This window comes from Phyllopteryx taeniolatus, chromosome 1 (assembly GCF_024500385.1).
Source record: "Phyllopteryx taeniolatus isolate TA_2022b chromosome 1, UOR_Ptae_1.2, whole genome shotgun sequence".
In the NCBI taxonomy this organism is placed as follows: Eukaryota; Metazoa; Chordata; class Actinopteri; order Syngnathiformes; family Syngnathidae; genus Phyllopteryx; species Phyllopteryx taeniolatus.
The window spans coordinates 27,995,029-28,014,190 of NC_084502.1; the positions used below are offsets into that span (position 1 = coordinate 27,995,029).

The window sequence follows — 19,162 nt, forward strand, 5'->3', positions numbered from 1 at the left end:
TAACATGTTAGTGTGCTGTGAGATCGTCAGGTGTACCATGGGAAATTACCGAATTGTATTTTTTTTCATTTAGTTTTAATCCAAATTATTTATTAACTACAAATAATGTATCCTATCCCATCGACGTACAGTATAGTGAAAGGTAGAACAATTAAATGCTCTTCCTCTAGATGGCAGTAATTACAATTAACCTGTGTATCCACTTGTTGCCCTTCACACCAGAGAGTAAGAGCTTTGTGTTTCACTAAACAGGTCCAGAATTAACAAGTAAATCTTGTGCATCCCTTAGATTTGATGTGGACTTCACAGAGGTCCACAGCTACATGACTCGAGGCGAGGCAATCCTGCAGAGTCCTGAGTTTTTGGTGACCCGCAAAGATGGCAGCATTCAGGAACTGTACGACAAAGTACAGGTAAAACTGTGTGTGTGTGTGTGTGTGTGTGTGCAGTTAAAAAACGTAATTATCAAGTGGACATACATGTATGGGTAGTCATTGGACAGCAGCAATATGAAATAGACCAGTTTAAGTGGAACACATGTGCGACATTGATTAAAATTTTTGATCACAGCAAAATGTTTGATCACAGCAAAACCATCAGCCGATGGTCGGCCTTTCATGAAATGTAGTCTCCGAACCCCGCACACTGCGAAAATTCAGTCAGTTTCAGCCGTGTCGCCTGATCTGCGGCGCCCCTTACTAATAGTCAAGACACAGTGTAGAAATAGAAAATGTTCCTGCTTATTGTCTTATAAGTATTTTGTGCCGTCACTGATGGTGTAGTGGTACACTCGCCTGACTTTGGTGCAGGCAGCGTGGGTTCAGTTCCCACTCAGTGACGGTGTGAATGTGAGTGCGAATGGTTGTCCGTGTCTATATGTGCCCTGTGACTGACTGGCGACCAGTTCAGGGTGTAGTCTGCCTTTCGCCCGAAGTCCGCTGGGATAGGCTCCAGCGTCCCGCAACCCTAACCAGGATAAGCGGTGTTGGAAATGGATGGATGGATGGATGGAAGTATTTTGTGGTCAATCCAGTTTCTCTGCCTTTTTTCCTGTCATTCTTTGTTGTAGCTGATAGAACGGGAACGACCAGAGAAGTACCGGAAGCTTCAGGAAGCCACGCGCACAGCACAGACCCTTGTTGAGCAGGGTATTGTGTATACACACACACACACACCAGCATTCACATGCATTCACACCTATTCCACGGGCACCCTGTCTGTCCCCATGGCAACGCCTCCACCTGTCCCACCCTGTCTCTTTGTCGCCATAGAAACACTGATGGAGAGTCTGATCCGTGTTCTTCACTGTCCTTGTTGGGGCTGTGTAAAAGCTCAGATCTATGCAACTTGTAAATATATCTGTCTTTTATTCCCACCAAGAAGCTGACCTTCATCCAACAAAACATAATCTTCCTCCAGCTATGCAGCGGTTGCATTTGTGCATGCAATTTATGTCTTTCCTTTTAGGCCGTTAAAACATGGTATTACGGGGTCCAGACCAACGTAGCTCCCCAATTCAAGTTGTCTTTTGGGTCCACACCCATCGTTTCTTTTAGACCTGTGACAGACATGACATGAGTTTCTATAGTGTTGCCTTTATGAGTCAATATTGCCATAAGGCTTCCTTTGAAACGTCCCCATTCCACCAAAAAGAAAGTTGAGGTTTTTCAGTGAACTTCATATTCATTGTATTAAGTAGATGTTGTGATGTTAGAAATGCATAGTGGTCAAGCTCCCACAGTTTATTTTAAATACATTTACTGCAAACTGACAATATTTATGCATTTCTGATTTAATGAGCACATGGTAGACCTTGAGCAACAAGATTCAGTTAGCAAGGTGACTGTGTAGTGTTTAACAAATATATTTAAAATGTCATAAAGGTTGACAACATCCAACTACACACAGAATATAAAGGAAATTGTGACATGAAGTGTAAAGATTCATTTGGGAACTATCTACTGTTTCAGCCTCCATTGAAGAAAGACAAAATGCTGGTCCTGAATTCACAGAAAACAGGGCAGGTACACCATAATGACAGGGTGATCAGAAACTTTAGGGTCACATGCAAAATGTTCAATATGATTCTGAAAATAGAATATAAATGATCAAAATGAAAACAATTTTTGGACACTAAAACCATGAAAAAAAAAGATTTAGTGTCATTTAACTACTTCTTCCGCACACAGTAGTTAGCAAAGTAGTGTGTGGGACAGGCCAAAATCACGTACATGATATTTAAGCCAATGCAACTCATCATTGCACTAGTGTGTGTGCAAATGTTTGGCTACAAATAATATCTCAGAGTTTCATTATTCTACTACATTTTCATGATAACAGTGATTCTGAGGACACCAAAGGCATTTTATAGTGATATTGACCTTTATAAACCACCACCAAACCCCCCCCCCAAAAAAAAATTAAGCGATAATTGAAATGTAGATGTTGCAGATTTAATTCAAGAACTGTACCAGCTAGTGGGATTATTTAAAATACAGTTGAACCGCGATTGAACGGACTCATAGGGGCCGGGAGTCGTCCAATATTGCCGATTGTCTGTTACATTGAAGCACTTTTTTTAGGGCAAATGCATACATATTACTGTTCAGTACAAAATTATTGTTTATTTGTTTTTTCATGGCCTACGTACCATTACAGTACAGTTATTGTAAATAAATATTAAAAAAAGCTTGAAAATGTTTGAAAGTTTCACATTTTATCCAAACTTACCACTCCGGTGTGCTTGGTCATGGTGACATTGTTGACGTACAGTACTCATGATAGACAAGTCACTTATGAGCCGTGCAGAATCAGTGTGCTTCCTAGTTCCAAATCTGTTGCCAAAGGTGAACAGCTTGACAAAAAAAAACCTTACTGTACCAAAAATACCATGTTCCAGACTCCAAATAACAACGGTTTGTACTCCTCAGAGGTAACACTGCAGCCATAGCGCGCTTTCTCTGTTCTATGTACAATAGACAATAGATATACCGTTGTCTAATGGCTGCCACATCAATGCCCCACATTCAACATGGCTGCCACGTGGGCACGGGAGGATCTAGTCATATTGTATATCTGTGACCTGGAAATACATCAGTCCCATTCTCTTTAAAAAAAAAAAAAAAAAAAAAGGCAAACTGTCTTAATTAAAATGCAGATTTCCTACTCTAAACAAGATGACTTGTCAAGTCACAGTATTTGGCAAGCAAGTTGCAAGTCATGAAGTCCTTTTCACACTGTACTCGGTCAGTGTGAAAGGAGGATGACAACTACGACGGCAAGGTGCGGCCATCCCATTTTTTAAAGTGGTGACATAACAGCCTAGAAGGAAGTCAGGAGGCTTTCCCGCTGAGTGCATCGCAACTCGGCAATACGTATGTGTCATTGTTGGAAAGGAAACCCCAAACTTTGCTCAGTTTAAGGAGGAGGAAGTGAGGCAGCAGCAAAAAAAAGGGAATGGGAATATCCCATACTAATTTCACAGCAACACTCATTTGTGACCTTACTAATTCCAGGAAGAGTGCTTTGAGGTGTATTTCAGGCTGAGCAGGGAGCTTTGAAAGGGAGTTTGAAAGCCTCCCACAGACGCGTCTCGGTATATCATTTCTCTATCAGCCCAAAGTTCAGTATAGTGGGACACCGCAATTATTATGCCTTCCTCCATTTCACCCTTGTACAGTACAAGTCCACCAAAATAGCTCTCAGAAATCACTCCACTTGCCCCGCTTTCCAATTGGAGGAGCTTTTTGACCTCACCGCGTCAACGCTTCAGAATATAACATTTGTCTATCCGATGACGCGACGCTGAGCGTCACGTTGGAACACGCTGCCGCCCCTTCAGCACACACACAATGAATGGGAAAGCCTTGCCTAGTGCAGTGTGAAAAGGCCCTAAAAGTGGCAACTCCAGTCGACTCGAGTCAAGTCATTTGACTCGAGTCCCCCCATCTCTGCAAACAGGCGCTCGCACGAAAAGCAGGACACGCCAGCATTTGTGCCCCACCATAGGTGTGCTGTCTACGAAAATAGAGCCCTTAGAAGTAAACAAAACATAAACAGTGTGTGTGCTGTGTCAGTTTAATAGCCAACTCTTTTTCTTCCCCTATTATATTATACCTGACACTTCAACTCCACCAGAGGGGACTCGGGCTGAGGACATTGCCCAGGCAGCCGAGCAGCTGAACCAGCGCTGGATCGGCTTTTGTGCTCTGTTGGCAGATAGGCTGGTATGGCTGGCCTACCAGACAAAGGTACACAGTACACACACTCATACTGTATATGAATTGTTTCTGACCACAGGAGTTTAATGTTCTTTGATCAGAACCCGGCCAGGCCCAGTTTTCCAACTTCATAAGACCCTAGTGAGGATAAGCGGTATGGAAAATGGATGGATAATTGTCTTACAGGAAATCAAAGTTTGATGGCAGTAGGCTCATGTATCAGTGCTCAAGTGTCGAAAATTTAGATTCCCACTCACCAACTTTATTGTTCTGTGTCAGAGCAACAGTTCTAAATATTTTAAACCAGGCTAGCAAATTAGGGGTGTAACGATTGGTTTTGGCAAACGATTCAATTCGGATCATAATTCGTGGTTGCTGATTTGATTCAAAGGATGATATTGGTTCATTTAGAACGATACCATCGGAAACGATTCAGTGGCTGGAAATCCATTCAGTAACTTGTGAGCCAAAAATTAATCCAGTGTGACTGTGCAATAAATACCTGCATACTGGATAGTGCAGGTGAAGTTTTTTAGATTTCTTGTTTCTTGTAAGGGAATCGGTAAAAACTAAGATTTTCCTGATGTACTTTCCTTTTATGTCTCTTTTTGTGTACTGTCCTGTATGTGTTTTCTAATGGACTCTGAATGATTGATTGATTGTATTGCTTTAAAACAAAAACAAAGGGGAAAACAGCAACTTATTATTTATACTGTATTATTGTAGCTATGATTTTGCTTGGGCCATTTTTTTCCTCGAAAAGACATGTTTAATTGCTGTTAGAATTATGAGGGGGTCCTTGGAAAAATGGCTCCACTGTAAGGGGTCCCAACTGGACCCAAAGTTTGAGACTGCCTGTTCTAAACAGTCAAATACTAATTGGTAGAAACGAAGCACTGTGAGGTTGTTTTAGGAATAGTGTTAATAATACATAGAGAGCTAAATAAATAAACAAAACTGCTCTTTGTAGCACAAACGTGAGCCGGAAACAATGTCCAGTAGTTGACGTTGTCTCTGGTTCTCCTCTTGTTCGCCTGAGTGTCCCCTCGTCGTAATCTGCTGTTGTTGTTAGCGGCTAGTGAGGTTATCTAAGATAACCAGCTTGAAAGTCTTTAAAGTGCATGGCAATTTGCTGCGAGTCACACACACACACATCCTTAATGATTTATCTCTAGCCTCCTTCTCATCTGTTATCCACCAGACAGACCGATGTCTTACACGTCACTGAAAGTGATTAAAAAAATAACACAAACACGTACCGTGGTGTCTTGTCCAACCATTAGGAGCGCTACGCAAAGGAGTGACTAGAAGTGGGCCGTAGATTAGGGCACGAGGAAGAAAAGAGGTGAAGAAGAACGTAGCGTTGTGTTAACGGCCGTGTGCTAACCAAAAAATCAAGCTAATTAAAATTCCAATCGTTTTTCACATACACACCTCCATATAAAGCCCTGCCGTGCTTAAATCCAATGCGTTCTTTCCTAGTATCGATACAATCGACTGAATTACCTGTTAAAACAATTGCAATTGATATATTTACGTCCGGAAAGCAAACTTGCCGAGCATAGATCGATCCAGTTGGATCATAGGAATATAGATCGATACATTGATATAATGAAATAATTGTGACAACACGATGGCAAATGTATTCAAAAAAAGCGTTGGAAAAAACACTTCAACTTAAATACTCGGCCTGGGACTTGGTTCATTCATTTTTCCAAGCCAGCGATTCTCAAACTTTTTAGACCAAGTACCCACCTCAAAAGATTTTTATCTCTCCAACTACTGCCATAATGACCAAAATTAAAATACAGTCACGTAGTGTAGAGGACAGCAGAGCTGTGGGGTTTTCGTCCCTGCCTGGTTTTGGGGGGGTGCCACCTCCCACACTCGTGGGCGGGTAGTGGGTGCTGGTTGGTATGTTTGTGTGTTTGTGTGTGTCACTCAAAATCTCCTCCTATAGACTTTTATAATTGACATAGTCACTCCCACCACACTTCAGTTGTACACCTGGATTCACGACCCTTGTCATGCATGCTTCTTCTCCTGTCCTTGTCCTGTCCTATTTTGCCCTGTCCTTCCCTCACAGGGTGTAGCACTACTGCCCCATACAACACTCATATCTAATGTTTCATTGTTCTAGATATATAATAATTTACTTTTCTCATCTTGTTTACAATTAGTGCTTTGTCGTTTGTCTTCTTTTCTCACTCCCGTCTAGAAACTTTGTTCTGTTCAACTGATCGGCTGATATCTCAATAAATATCCATTATAATACCGAGAAACCATAGCGGCAGCTTAAAAACTCCACTGTGACACAGAAAAACTGTTGCGGCATGAAAGGGATACAGATCCTCCATTCTGCTAGACCTAACAGCCGAACACGACAAAAAAATAATAAAAAATTGAAAAAAGCAGAGGTTTAAGCCACGATAACATTAGGCAGTTTGAACATTAACACTGTGCTTATATATAGGACAATAAAAAACTGTACTTAAATAATGATTTATTTAAAATGTATCGCACATAAAAGTTAACTCAAGAAATACCTTCATATATTTTATGCAAATGTATTATACTTAAAAGTTAAATACAACTGAACTGCACTAAACAAATGTACTGAAAAAGATTTAAAACATTATTAGGACTCTGTAATATTATGCACGGTTTAAAGTTTTAATTCAGTGATTCTTTCACACACTTCTTGAGGGAGCCTGCGTACCACAAGCCACACTTAAAGAATCACTGGTCCAAGTGACACAACATTTTTTTCATTTCCCTGATTTCTGGAATTAGGGAAAACGTATCTGGTTGTGTAAAAAAATAAATAAAAATCTTCTTATCTCTGATGCACTTCAAGCCCAAGCTACAGTATTACATTATGGGAAACATTGCTGCGAGTACAGACCCCAGAGCTAACCTTTCTAGTACGACCGAGGTCTCAGTAACTGGCTGAAAGAGGAGAATACATTTGATCAGTAAATGGTTTCTGAGTGCGTCTAACCAAGCCTTTCACACGGCATCGACTTGAATTTGATGAGGTAAGGTATAACAGGCCTCAATCTGAGGCCATTGCAGGTGGAGACTGAGTTCGCATTCACTAGCTCACATATCAAGGAAATAGTTTGTGAGCCAATACAGATGGAGCCTGGCTTTTTCTTGACTCGTGAGAATTAAAGCGAGGCTTCCTTATTTGAAATGGTGTCTTGTGCGTGTGTCTGTGCGTGTGTGTGTGTGTGTGTGTGTGTGTGTGTACAGGTGCTCGCATTCTACAGCTTGTACGAGCAGTGTGTGCAGGCAGTGGAAATGAGCGAGAACTGGCTCAAGGTTCAGCTGCCCCCATCACCAGAACCCGAGACGCTCAAGGTGCAACTGGAACGATGCAGAGTGAGTCAGTCCAAATTGGTTTCCCCTTCCCACAACCATCAGTGTCACACATGGACACAGGAATGCATTCCATGCACATCTCATTGGTCATTTTGACAGAGTCACAGAGCTGCCAGAAAGGTATACACAGAACTAAATTGATATTACTATGCTTGTAGAACTGCACTGCATCATATGGTGAGGTGTTACGTATTTTGCTTCTCTCGTACAGGTGATAAGGTGCTATGCGTAGTACAGAAGAATAATCACGCAAACAATATAGAAATGATAAACAGTAAATAATATTTTGTTTTTGAAAAGTCGACTTTTTTTACTTGCAAGTCAAAGTAAAAAATCCTCCAAACAACAGCTCTAGTCTCGAAAAGCTCGCAAGTTGGGTCACTAATATCTCCAGGCACCACTGTACACATCTTTGTACTTCCCCACATGCATCTGGACCGAGACACCGAAACAGCACAACAACCCACTAGCTGAGATGTAAACACCAAAGAGAGTCTTCTTTCCTTTCCTGTAATTTGTGTAGATTTTCATGCTTCACGAAAGGCTGCCAGGTTTACTTCTTTCAGAAAGGGTTACTCTCCTACAATGGTATAAAGTAGAAGGAACCGAACTCAAATAAGTTATACATATAAGATACTGTATAAGATTTTACATCGCACATACCAGACAATAATTATGTATCCACTGCATTGAAGGCCAATAACAGCACTAAATACATATTCATTGTGTTTTACCGCCAATACACACATCATATTTTCCCCCATGTGTTTGGGGAATTTGGCACGGTGATCGACTGGTTAGCACATCTGCCTCACAGTTCTAAGGAACTGGGTTCAAATCCGTCCTCGCCTGTGCGGAGTTTGCATGTTCTCCCCGTGCCTCCGTGGGTTTTCTCCGGGCACTCTGGTTTTCCTCCCACATCCCAAAAACATGCATAGTAGGTTAATTCAAGACTCTAAATTGCCCGTAAGTGTGAATGTGAATGCGAATAGTTGTTTGTTTATATGTGCCCTGCGATTGGCTGGCGACCACTTCAGGGTGTACCCCGCCTCTCTCCCGAAGTTAGCTGGGATAGGCTCCAGCACGCCCGCGACCCTTGTGAGGATAAGCGGTGTGGAAAATAGATGGATGGGTGTTTGGGGAATTTTGAAACACATTTTTCCACACGTTTGGGAAATTGTTATACGGTCAAATGAAACCAAAGTTGAACCTTTTCCATAATTTCAAAAGGTATTTTTGACGTTAAGACAAAACTGCACATCACCAAAAGAACACCTATCACTTTCAGTATTACAGATAGTTAAGAGTTAACAGTTCCAAATAGCAGTCAGTGTTAACACAATACCTTCAGGCTCTGCTGTAAAGCAAAAAAATAAATAAAAAGAAATGTCAGGAAAAGCCTACTAGAACAGCTTTATTTGATGTTAATCAGATGCACTGTAAATGGTGTCAGTTGTGTACTGACTCCCATTTAATAGGAGTTTGATTGTGATTGTTCAATTCGGCACACTGCCACATCCCCACTTATGAGAGGGTGCGCACGCTTGTGCAACCACATTATCTTAGTTGTTTATTTTTACTTTCCCTCTAGAAAAGATTAAAACATTTTTTTCAATTGAATTTTCAGGTTATAGGTCTCATCATTTGTGGAAAAAGTTTAGAAATTTGTCTTGGTCTCATTTTTTTATTTCACAGAAAACATGGTATTTAAACAGGGGTATGTCGACTTTGTATAGCCACTGTAGACAAACAACCTAGAATTCAGCCAAACATGCATGCTTTTCAGAACCTGGGAGGAAATAGGAATACTCAAACAAAAACAAGTACAGGCAGAACATGCAAACTCCACACAGAAAGGTCAGAGCCGAGATTTGAACCCAGAACCTTTTAAGTATGAGACCGAAATGCTATTCACATGCGTTACTGTGCCATCCGCTTTCATCATTCTTATTTGTCTTCTTTTAATTTCTTTTTTTCCATGCATCTATGTGTCTCAGTACTTTTCTGTGAGTATATGTCAGTTTCCCCATTTTAATAAAATAGACCTACTGTGGTTCAGCTTCCATTTAGTGGTCAGTTGTCATTTCCTTCTCCATCCAATGCTATTATTTCATTGTATGCTCTACATACACGTTTGGCTTTTTTTGTTTAGTTTAAGGTCCAGAAACCTTCTTGAGTACATTTTGTTTTTTTTATTTTGCACTCCTCCAATTTTTTGCTTGGCTTCCTCCTTATTAGCATCAGGGCCTTTATTTAAACATTTCCGTAAAAATAGAACTGATTTAACATAAAACTAATTGAGTGGAACCAAGGAAATGAAAACACAATATATTTCCTGAGTCGCTAAACCATGCCTCTCTATCTTGCAGGAGGAAGTGTCCCGTCTGGCCTCCTTACAACCACAAGTGGAGCTTTTAGACAAACGTTTGGGGGAGCTAAAGGGGGAGAAAGATGGGGAGGAGGACACGTCAGCTTTCCTGGATGCCGACATCAACGTGTTCAAAGAACACTACCGCAAGGTTCTGGAGGATCTGCGGGCGAGAGAGAGGCAGCTACAACTAAGTGAGACTTTCTCGTAATGAAAATTAATGTTTTATCATCGCCGAAACATATAGACAAACTTTTTGGGAGGCCTGGCCCCTCCTCTGGGAAGTGTTTCATTTTTGCAAAGAGCATTTGTGAAGTCTGACGTCTTCCATTTCATCCCAAAATTGGAATGGGTATCAGGGCACAATTACCACAATTTTTTGTGTATAATATACTCTCGAGTATAATACGCACCCCCAAAATTGACCCCAAAAATCAGAAATTCCATTCTACCTATGTATAATATGCATCGTCAGTTTGCATGAAGTATTATCCGTATTTTATTAGGTTTTTCAAAAATATGTTCAGCTCTGTGTGCATGCGCTGACGTTCATGTCGCTTCCTCACCATGCATTTCTACTTGAATTCTCATGTTAGTAATGAACAAAGATGGTGATCGACTCAAATCATTGCTCACTGATAGGACAAGTATAACATTTTAATAGTACTGTGCACCTTCTATGACCACAAGAGACGCTAGTCCATTTATCTTGGGGTCTATTTTGAAACAACAAAGTACAGTTACTGTGGGCCGTAGCCAACGGCAGAAGCTTCTTCTTTTCCTTTCAGCTTGTACCTTTAGGGGTCGCCACAGAAACAACGGAACAAAATGTACCGAACGGGACAGTTAGCTTGCTGGTTCTGCCCCCCCCCACCCCCCCAGTGATCACTGTCTTCTTAAAAGCAGCAGAGTAACTTGTCATTTATATGGTCCATGAAGTTGCAGTACAAGAAATAAATCTGGCGAAGATGCTAAATCCGACAAACATGGTGTCACCCACGAGACCGTCATGATTCTCGGGGTGTTTTTCGAAATGTGCTCCGGTGCTGCTCTGCTTCACTTGGACTGTTTGGAAACTCGAAATGTTGTACGAATGAGGGAATCAATTACACTTTCACAGTAGAGTTAGGGTGTCTGATAGAATTTTGGAATGTACACTCGATGAGCAGCGGAAATGTACTGTATTATGTATAAATTTATAACATTACACGTTACATATAATATTGGAATGCAAGTACACCTTTTTCACAACCCCTAAGTACCGTTATATATCTACACAATGTGATTTCTTTACCCTCCCGTTTTCCTTATACCTATGTGTAATTTTTTGGGGGGGAAAATGTGTATAAAATACGGGAAATTATGGTATGCTGGAAAAGAGAAGTGCATTCCCTAAACTGTTTCTACAAAGTTGGAATCATAGGCTTGTTCAAAAGATGTATTGGCCCTAGACATTTTTCCATATCGCTATTCTAAAACAATATAAAAGCCAAATGTAGAAATAATCGATCTTGCCCTGCCTTCATTGTGTACACACTCAATTGACTTTAGTTGAACATGTTCAGACTAAGTAAATAGAATGTTTTAACAGGATAAAATTTAGTCTGAGTATTCCCCCCGCACCCCAGAATAAACAAAATTGATATACAGTGGTTTGGAAAAGAGTTCTTCATTCAGTGAACAAATAAAGCTTGATGAATATTTAATCAAGTTTTGTTAGTGGCGCAAATTATTTATGGGGTCAGTGTTATATTTGAATGACATTACACAACACAAACATCACATAGTATGAAAATGTAAGGTGCAATACATCGTTTGTTTGTGAATAGATCATTTGTAAACAGTCCTGACAAGAAACCTAATCTTTAAACCTAGCCTTTATTAGTTTTTAAATAATGTTTGCCAAAAACGTTGTACAGAGATGGTGCAGTATGATACATATACAGTAGTTTCAATGCACTTCTCCCGAAGTTATAGAATTTCCAACAGTTTTTTGCTGGCAGCAATGTGCATTAATTTTTGCTGTTACTGCTAACAAATGGGAACTACGCTATACATAATATTATCATGTCCTCTGCCCTGAAGCTTTTGACTAAGCACACTTGCATGTCCCATTTAGCAGAGAAAGATTACATTTAATTTAGTCAGCACATAGCAGAGACTCATCAGCTGGAGCATATTTATTGTTTGACTGTCTTCTTCTCCATTTTGCTCATCTAGTTTTGGAGAGCTTGCCCCCAGCTCGTTATAAGGAGACTGTTTCCACGCTGTTAGTGTGGTTACAGGAATGCGAGGCCAAACTGGCTATTCCGTCCACAGCTGTTACAGAGTATCCTATTATGGAGCAGAGACTGAAGGACATGGAGGTACAGTGTTTCATTTCATGTTTACAAATTATTAATTGCAACTGCATTTCCCTTACAATTTGCAATGAGCAAAATAAGCTTTCCAACTTTAAAGGTGACAAATTATGGAATATTGACCTTTTTAATGCTTGCCTACAAATAGTTGGGTCTCTGGAGTGTCTGCCCACCCATCAAGTGTCAAATTAAACAACCTAGTAAATCTTATATGCAGAACAATTTATGCTTGGTTAGATAATATAAATATGTCTCCTTTAAGTGAAAATCTGTGTGAAAATTGGTGAAGTCAACTGTCTGCTTAACGTGCAGCAAGCTGGCCGCCTCGCTTGTGTCACTTTGTGTGCCTGTCTGCAACGCTGTAATTATGAGAGGCGGATGAGCGAACTCCCACTGGAACAAATCAGTCCATGGTAATGATCACAATATATGGTGTCTCCACTCGACCCTAACATGCTAAACTCTCACAAAATCTTAACAAATATAAATATTCATGTTCACAGCTTTATTTGTAAGTCAGGTTGCAAAGGAGTGGAAACATTCTGATGAATTTCCAGGGGAAGTTATAATGGGGGATTTTTTTAAATATTCCAAATTGGAAATTGAGGGTAATTTAATGGATATTTTGGGTCACAACACATTTAACGTTCGTAACTCGTAAGTTGGGGTACTTGGAAGTCAAGGTACAACTGTACTTGGATGAAATGTCAGTTGTTTTACTCAGGGTTGTGTATGGATGGATTGTTATTTACGTTGACTATTAAGAGCCAATATTAAATTCTGCAAATTCCTGGTTCATTCCCGTTATTCCCATAAATCCTTGTTAATTCCCATGGAAAGTTTGCATCCATCCATTTTCTTGCGCTTATCCGTAGTCGGGTCGCAGGGGCAGCAGTTTAAGCAGGGAAGCCCAGATTTCCTTCTCCCCAGCCACTTCATCCATCTCTTCCGGGGTGATCCCAAAGCGCTCCCAGGCCAGCCAAGAGACGTAGTCTCTCCAGCATGTCCTGGGTCGTCCCACCAACAGGTACGGGGATTGCCGCAACGACCACCTTACGGCCAACGCTCCGGTCGGCCGCCTCAACAATGGAGGCGCGGAACATGGTCCACTCGGACTCGGACTCCAGGAACGTGGGCGAAGTTCTGCCAGAGGTGGGAGTTGAAACTCCTTCTGCCTGGGGACTCTGCCAGAAATTCCCAACAGACCTATACGTTTCGGTCTGCCAGGTCGGATCGTCATCCTCCGCCACCATCGGAGCCAACTCCCCACCAGGTGGTGATCATTTGACAGCTCTGCCCCTCTCTTCACCAGAGTGTCCAAGACATGAGGCCACAAGTCTGATGACACGACCACGAAGTCTATCATCGAACTGTGGCCTAGGTGTCCTGGTGCCAAGTGCAATTATGGACACCCTTATGTTTGAACATGGTGTTTGAAGAAGTCCAATAACAAAACACCGCTCTGATTCTGATCGGGGGCCGTTCTTCTCGATCGCGCCCTTCCAGGTCTCACTATCATTGCTCACAAGAGCATTAACGTTCCCCCAGCAGAACGAGAGAGTCCCCAGCGGGAGTACTCTCCAGCTCCCTCTCCAAGGACTCCAAAAAGGGTGGATACAAAGGCACAAACAACAATCAGGACCTGTCCCCCCACCTGAAGGTGGAGGGAGGCTACCATCTCATCTACCGGGGTGAACCCCAACATACAGGCACCAAGACAGGGGGCAATCAGGATGCCCACCCCTGCTCGGCGCCTCTCGCTGTGGTTAACTCCAGAGTGAAGAAGAGTCCAATCCCTCCCAGGAGGACTGGTATTGAAGCCCAAGTCGTGTGTTGGGGTGAACCTGACGATGTCAAGCAATAATTTCTCGACCTTGCACACCAGCTCGGGCTCTTTCCCTGCCAGACAGGTGACCTTCAACGTTCCTAGAGCTAGCTTCTGTAGCCGGGGATCGGATCGCCAAAGTCCCCGCCATGGGTGCTACCCAGCTATCTACGCATCCCACCCCCTTGGCCCCTACCACAGGTGGTGAGCCCATGGGAAGGGAGCCCCATGCTACCTCTTCGGACTGTGCCCAGCCGGGCCCCATGGGTGCAGGCCTGGCCACCAGGCGCTCAATATCGATCACCACCTCCAGCCCTGGCTCCAGAAGGGGGCCCTGGTGACCTGTACCCGGGCAAGTAAAAACATCTTCCATTGTTTGTATTTATCATAGGGGATCTTTGAGCCATGCTTTGTCTGGTCCCTCACCTATGACCTGCCCTGGGTGACCCTACCAGGGGCATAAAGCCCCCGACAGCTTAGCTCCCAGGATCATTGGTACACACACACCCCTCCACTACAATAAGGAGAGGGGGAAATTTTCCAACTTTGAAATTTCCCATAATTTCTAAGTACGTGATGGTCACAGGGGATGGCAATAAGGCTCAGTACCATCTTTTGGAATCTGTTTGCAAAAAGAAAGCCAAAGTAGAAAGCAAAACATGTGCCGAGTCAATCCTTTGATGAAACCTTGTTGCCTGCTTCTCATCCTTTACTGACTTTCTTTAATACAGTAATGAAGGTTCACATGCAACACCATCATGTTAAATCAAATGATGTTCCATTATGTGAGAATGAGAGTCAGGAGACGAGCGCCAATGATAAAGGTCTCAGGAGATGTCAGACGATGATGATTTTCTCAGGTTATGCTACCCTTGATATGAATTGACAAGCATGCTTATCATTTATTATGAATGTTAAGCATTCACATTAAAGGTCGGATTCTGTCAGAATCTATTTTTTTCTAATGTTTCATGCATAAAATCGGTCAAAATTAGTCTCTGCCATGGTTTAAGGTTGACATTTATGCGGTTTGTTGTTTGAATCCAAAGGCGTTTTAAACACCAAAACCACTTGTAGACGAAGGCTTACATTCATTGTCGCCAGCAATGATCATCACAGCCACTTCCATTCACATGGAGGAGAGTGGATGACGAGCTCAAAATAGCTCTTTTTATTGTCACCCACGTCTTATCTCAGCTCACATTCCCTATTAGTGGGCCAACAATCCAACCCTTGGTGAATTGTGCTTCACAATGATTTATACAAACTGAACGGGCCCTCGCCTCACCCACGCCACACCGACATGCCTTCACCATCTTGATTCTCTTGAGCTGGTCAGCAGCAGCTCGTGTACGGCAGCACGGGGCGCAACGTGCCGGCGGCCCACTTGGGAGGACTGGCGTGGTAGAGGCACCCGGCAAGAAAGCATTGTGAGCTAAGCAAGTGAATTAAGAAGTTTGTGTCTAAATGCATTATACATGTTGGAAGATATTGGCACAAATGTGCCAAGACTGAGAGCTATGTAGCACTGAATTTTGAATATATAGCATAAAATAGTTTTTCACCATTTCAGTATTTCAGATTTTTTTGGGGCAGGTTAATACAGCATGAGCCCCCCAACCCCCACTATATACGATCTTGAGTGCCTCCATTCCCATCAGTGGTTATCTGGTGCAATTGCGATTCACTGATTTATTCAGTTTTTTTTTTTTTCAATTTAAAAAAAAATATTGTATTATACTTTTTTGGGGGTTAGGGTTAGCGTTTTTCGTGGAAAACGCTGATTGGCAGTATATCCCCGCGTATTCAAAAATTCTTTGGGTTCATTTTTTTTTTTTAAACCAATGATAATGGCCATCAACTATCCGCAGAGTTTTACTAATTGCAGTCGAGCCTGGTCCCTATCCTCCGCGAATAGCGGGGTCCACTCTACTGTATTTTCCAGCTAGCGGAGGCTTTAAGTTGACAAATAGTAATTTCGCAGCTCAAACATGTAGGGGTGTGTCGGCATAAAAAAGATGCTAGATGAGTAGTAGTGTCCATTTTCAGGGGACGTGATTTCACACATTCAAGGCATGGGCTTGATTTTTCATGATTTTGAAGCCTCATTTTTTTAGACCTGGCAATTTTTCTAATCTTTCAAATTTGGCTGAGTTGTTAACAACGCTCTTCTCTGTAGTGTGTCACATTTAGAAGACATTTATTTACACTTTATATAATATATCATGAACGTTTCATCAATTTCACTACAGATTCAGTCAAAGAACAAAATCTAAAGTTTGTTAGGGATATTACTTTCTAAGCCAGAAAAGGGGACAATATATTTGCTTACTTTTTTCTGCCAGAAAATCAAAAGCAATGGTGCATATTTGCAGAGGATCTTTACATCTGTCACCTTTCATATTTTCTGAGGGAAATGCAATTTTTACTCTCTTATACAGTATATATTTTTAACAAGTCATATGTATGTGGTGTGGAGACAAAATGGCTTTCCCCCTCCATATGAATCTCCAGGCACTCCAGGTGGCGCTGACCAGTCACCAGGGGCAAGTGGACTACCTGACATCTGCTGTAGAACAGGTTTTCCAGAAAGCTCCACCTGAAATCTGCCAGAAGTAAGAGTTTCTCTCTTTCCAGTTATAATACGTCAAATACGAAAAAAAAAAAAAAAAAAAAGCTTAGAAACACTTTTTAATTTCTAGGTATCACACTGAAATGGACAACATCATGGCTCGCTGGAGGCGACTAAGCACCATGTTGACTGATAACACCAAGACAATCAAGGAGCTCATGGCCAAACTCATGCAGTTTGAGGTGAGATGGGAACACACACACCTAATAAGCACTAATGTATTTTAAACAAGCAATTTCATACATTTCATTTGAATAAACCTGTCACTGAGCCAAAGTTCCAAGAATTATATTGAGGGCCATTATTACATCATAGCATATACAGTCGTAGCAATACCCAGATATATGGCAAGCAATTTGAGCATTTATTTGATATCCTTGCTCTCCAGCTGAAGGTCTATGTGCAAGTACGCTCTTTGTCCTCACTGGTAGGACAGTTTAGCGCACTAATAGAACAACTGTCTTACTATTAACCTGTTTTCCACTATTGCCTTACACTCCCGAATGACATTTCTTTGTACTAGTAGAACAATTACAGTTACGAGTTGGCCAAACTGTGCAATAGTTGACATTTGCAATCTTCTACTACTTATAGTGAAGCGCTATATGTTATCTAGTAGAATTTTGTAATGTCACTCAGAGAACAACGAGGAAGCACTTGTACAACCCCAATTCCAATGAAGTTGGGACGTTGTCCATCCATCCATTTTCTGTACCGCTTTATCCTCACAATGGGTCACGGGAGTGCTGGCGCCTATCTCAGCTATCAACGGGCAGGATCCGGGGTACACCTTGAACTGGTTGCCAGCCAATCGCAGGTTGGGACGTTGTGTTAAACATAAATAAAAACAGAATACAATGATTTGCAAATCATGTTCAACCTATATTAAATTGAATACATTACAAAGACAGGATATTTGATGTTCAAACTGATAAACTTTATTGTTTTTAGCAAATAATCATTAACTTAGAATTTTATGGCTGCAACACATTCCAAAAAAGCTGGGACAGGTGGCAAAAAAGACTCAGAAAGTTGAGGAATGCTCATCCAACACCTGTTTGGAACATCCCACAGGTGAACAGGCTAATTGAGAACAGGGGGGTGCCATGATTGGGTATAAAAGGAGCTTCCCTGAATTGCCATTCACAAGCAAAGATGGGGCGAGGTTCACCTCTTTGTGAACAAGTGCGTGAGAAAATAGTCAAACAGTTTAAGGACAATGTTCCTCAACGTACAATTGCAAGGAATTTAGGGATTTCATCATCTACAGTCCATAATATCATCAAAAGGTTCAGAGAATCTGGAGAAATCACTGCATGTAAGCGGCAAGGCTGAAAACCAACAATGACCGTGACCTTCGATCCCTCAGGCGACACTGCAACAAAAACCGACATATATGTGTAAAGGATATCACCACATGGGCTCAGGAACACTTCAGAAAACCAATGTCAGTAAATACAGTTCAGCGCCACATCCGTGAGTGCAACTTGAAACTCTACTATGCAAAGCAAAAGCCATTTATCAACTACTCCCAGAAACGCCGCCGGCTTCTCTGGGCCCGAGCTCATCTAAGATGGACTGATGCAAAGTGGAAAAGTGTTCTGTGGTCCGACAAGTCCACATTTCAAATTGTTTTTGGAAAATCTGGACGTCGTGTCCTCTGGGCCAAAGAGGAAAAGAACCATCCGGACTGTTATGGACGCAAAGTTCAAAAGCCAGCATTTGTGATGGTATGGGGCTGTGTTAGTGCCAAAGGCATGGGTAACATACAACTCTGTGAAGGCACCATTAATGCTGAAAGGTACATACAGGTTTTGGAGAAACATATGCTGCCATTCAAGCAACGTCTTTTTCATGGAAGCCCCTGCTTATTTCAGCAAGAGAATGCCAAACCACATTCTGCACGTGTTACAACAGCGTGGCTTCGTAGTAAAAGAGTGCGGGTAATAGACTGGCCTGCGTGCAGTCCAGACCTGTCTTCCATTGAAAATGTGTGGCACATTATGAAGTGTAAAATACGACAACGGAGACCCCGGACTGTTGAACAGCTGAAGCTGTACATCTAGCAAGGATGGGAAAGAGTTCCACCTACAAAGCTTCAACAATTAGTGTCCTCAGTTCCCAAACGTTTATTGACTGTTGTTAAAAGAAAAGGTGATGTAACACAGTGGCAAACATGACCCTGTCCCAGCTTTTTTGGAACGTGTTGCAGCCATAAAATTCTAAGTTAATGATTATTTGCTAAAAACAAAAAAGTTGATCAGTTTGAACATTAAATATCTTGTCTTTGTCCATCCATCCATTTTCTGAGCCGCTTCTCCTCACGAGGGTCGCGGCCGTGCTGGAGCCTATCCCAGCTGTCATCGGGCAGGA

The 19,162-nt window shown here is 41.9% G+C and overlaps 1 protein-coding gene across 17 annotated transcripts in view; it reads left to right on the forward strand.

Moving 5' to 3' along the window:
- The window catches only part of dmd (dystrophin), a 216,594-nt gene that overhangs the window by 79,238 nt on the left and 118,194 nt on the right, over positions 1 to 19,162 (forward strand). For all 17 annotated transcript variants that reach the window (XM_061785408.1, XM_061785324.1, XM_061785369.1 and 14 more), the window contains 8 exons: positions 290 to 413; positions 1,070 to 1,148; positions 4,138 to 4,250; positions 7,476 to 7,604; positions 9,974 to 10,166; positions 12,193 to 12,338; positions 16,672 to 16,772; positions 16,860 to 16,971. In XM_061785408.1, coding sequence (XP_061641392.1) covers positions 290 to 413; positions 1,070 to 1,148; positions 4,138 to 4,250; positions 7,476 to 7,604; positions 9,974 to 10,166; positions 12,193 to 12,338; positions 16,672 to 16,772; positions 16,860 to 16,971 — 997 coding nt within the window. The remainder of the gene's footprint in view (positions 1 to 289; positions 414 to 1,069; positions 1,149 to 4,137; positions 4,251 to 7,475; positions 7,605 to 9,973; positions 10,167 to 12,192; positions 12,339 to 16,671; positions 16,773 to 16,859; positions 16,972 to 19,162) is intronic.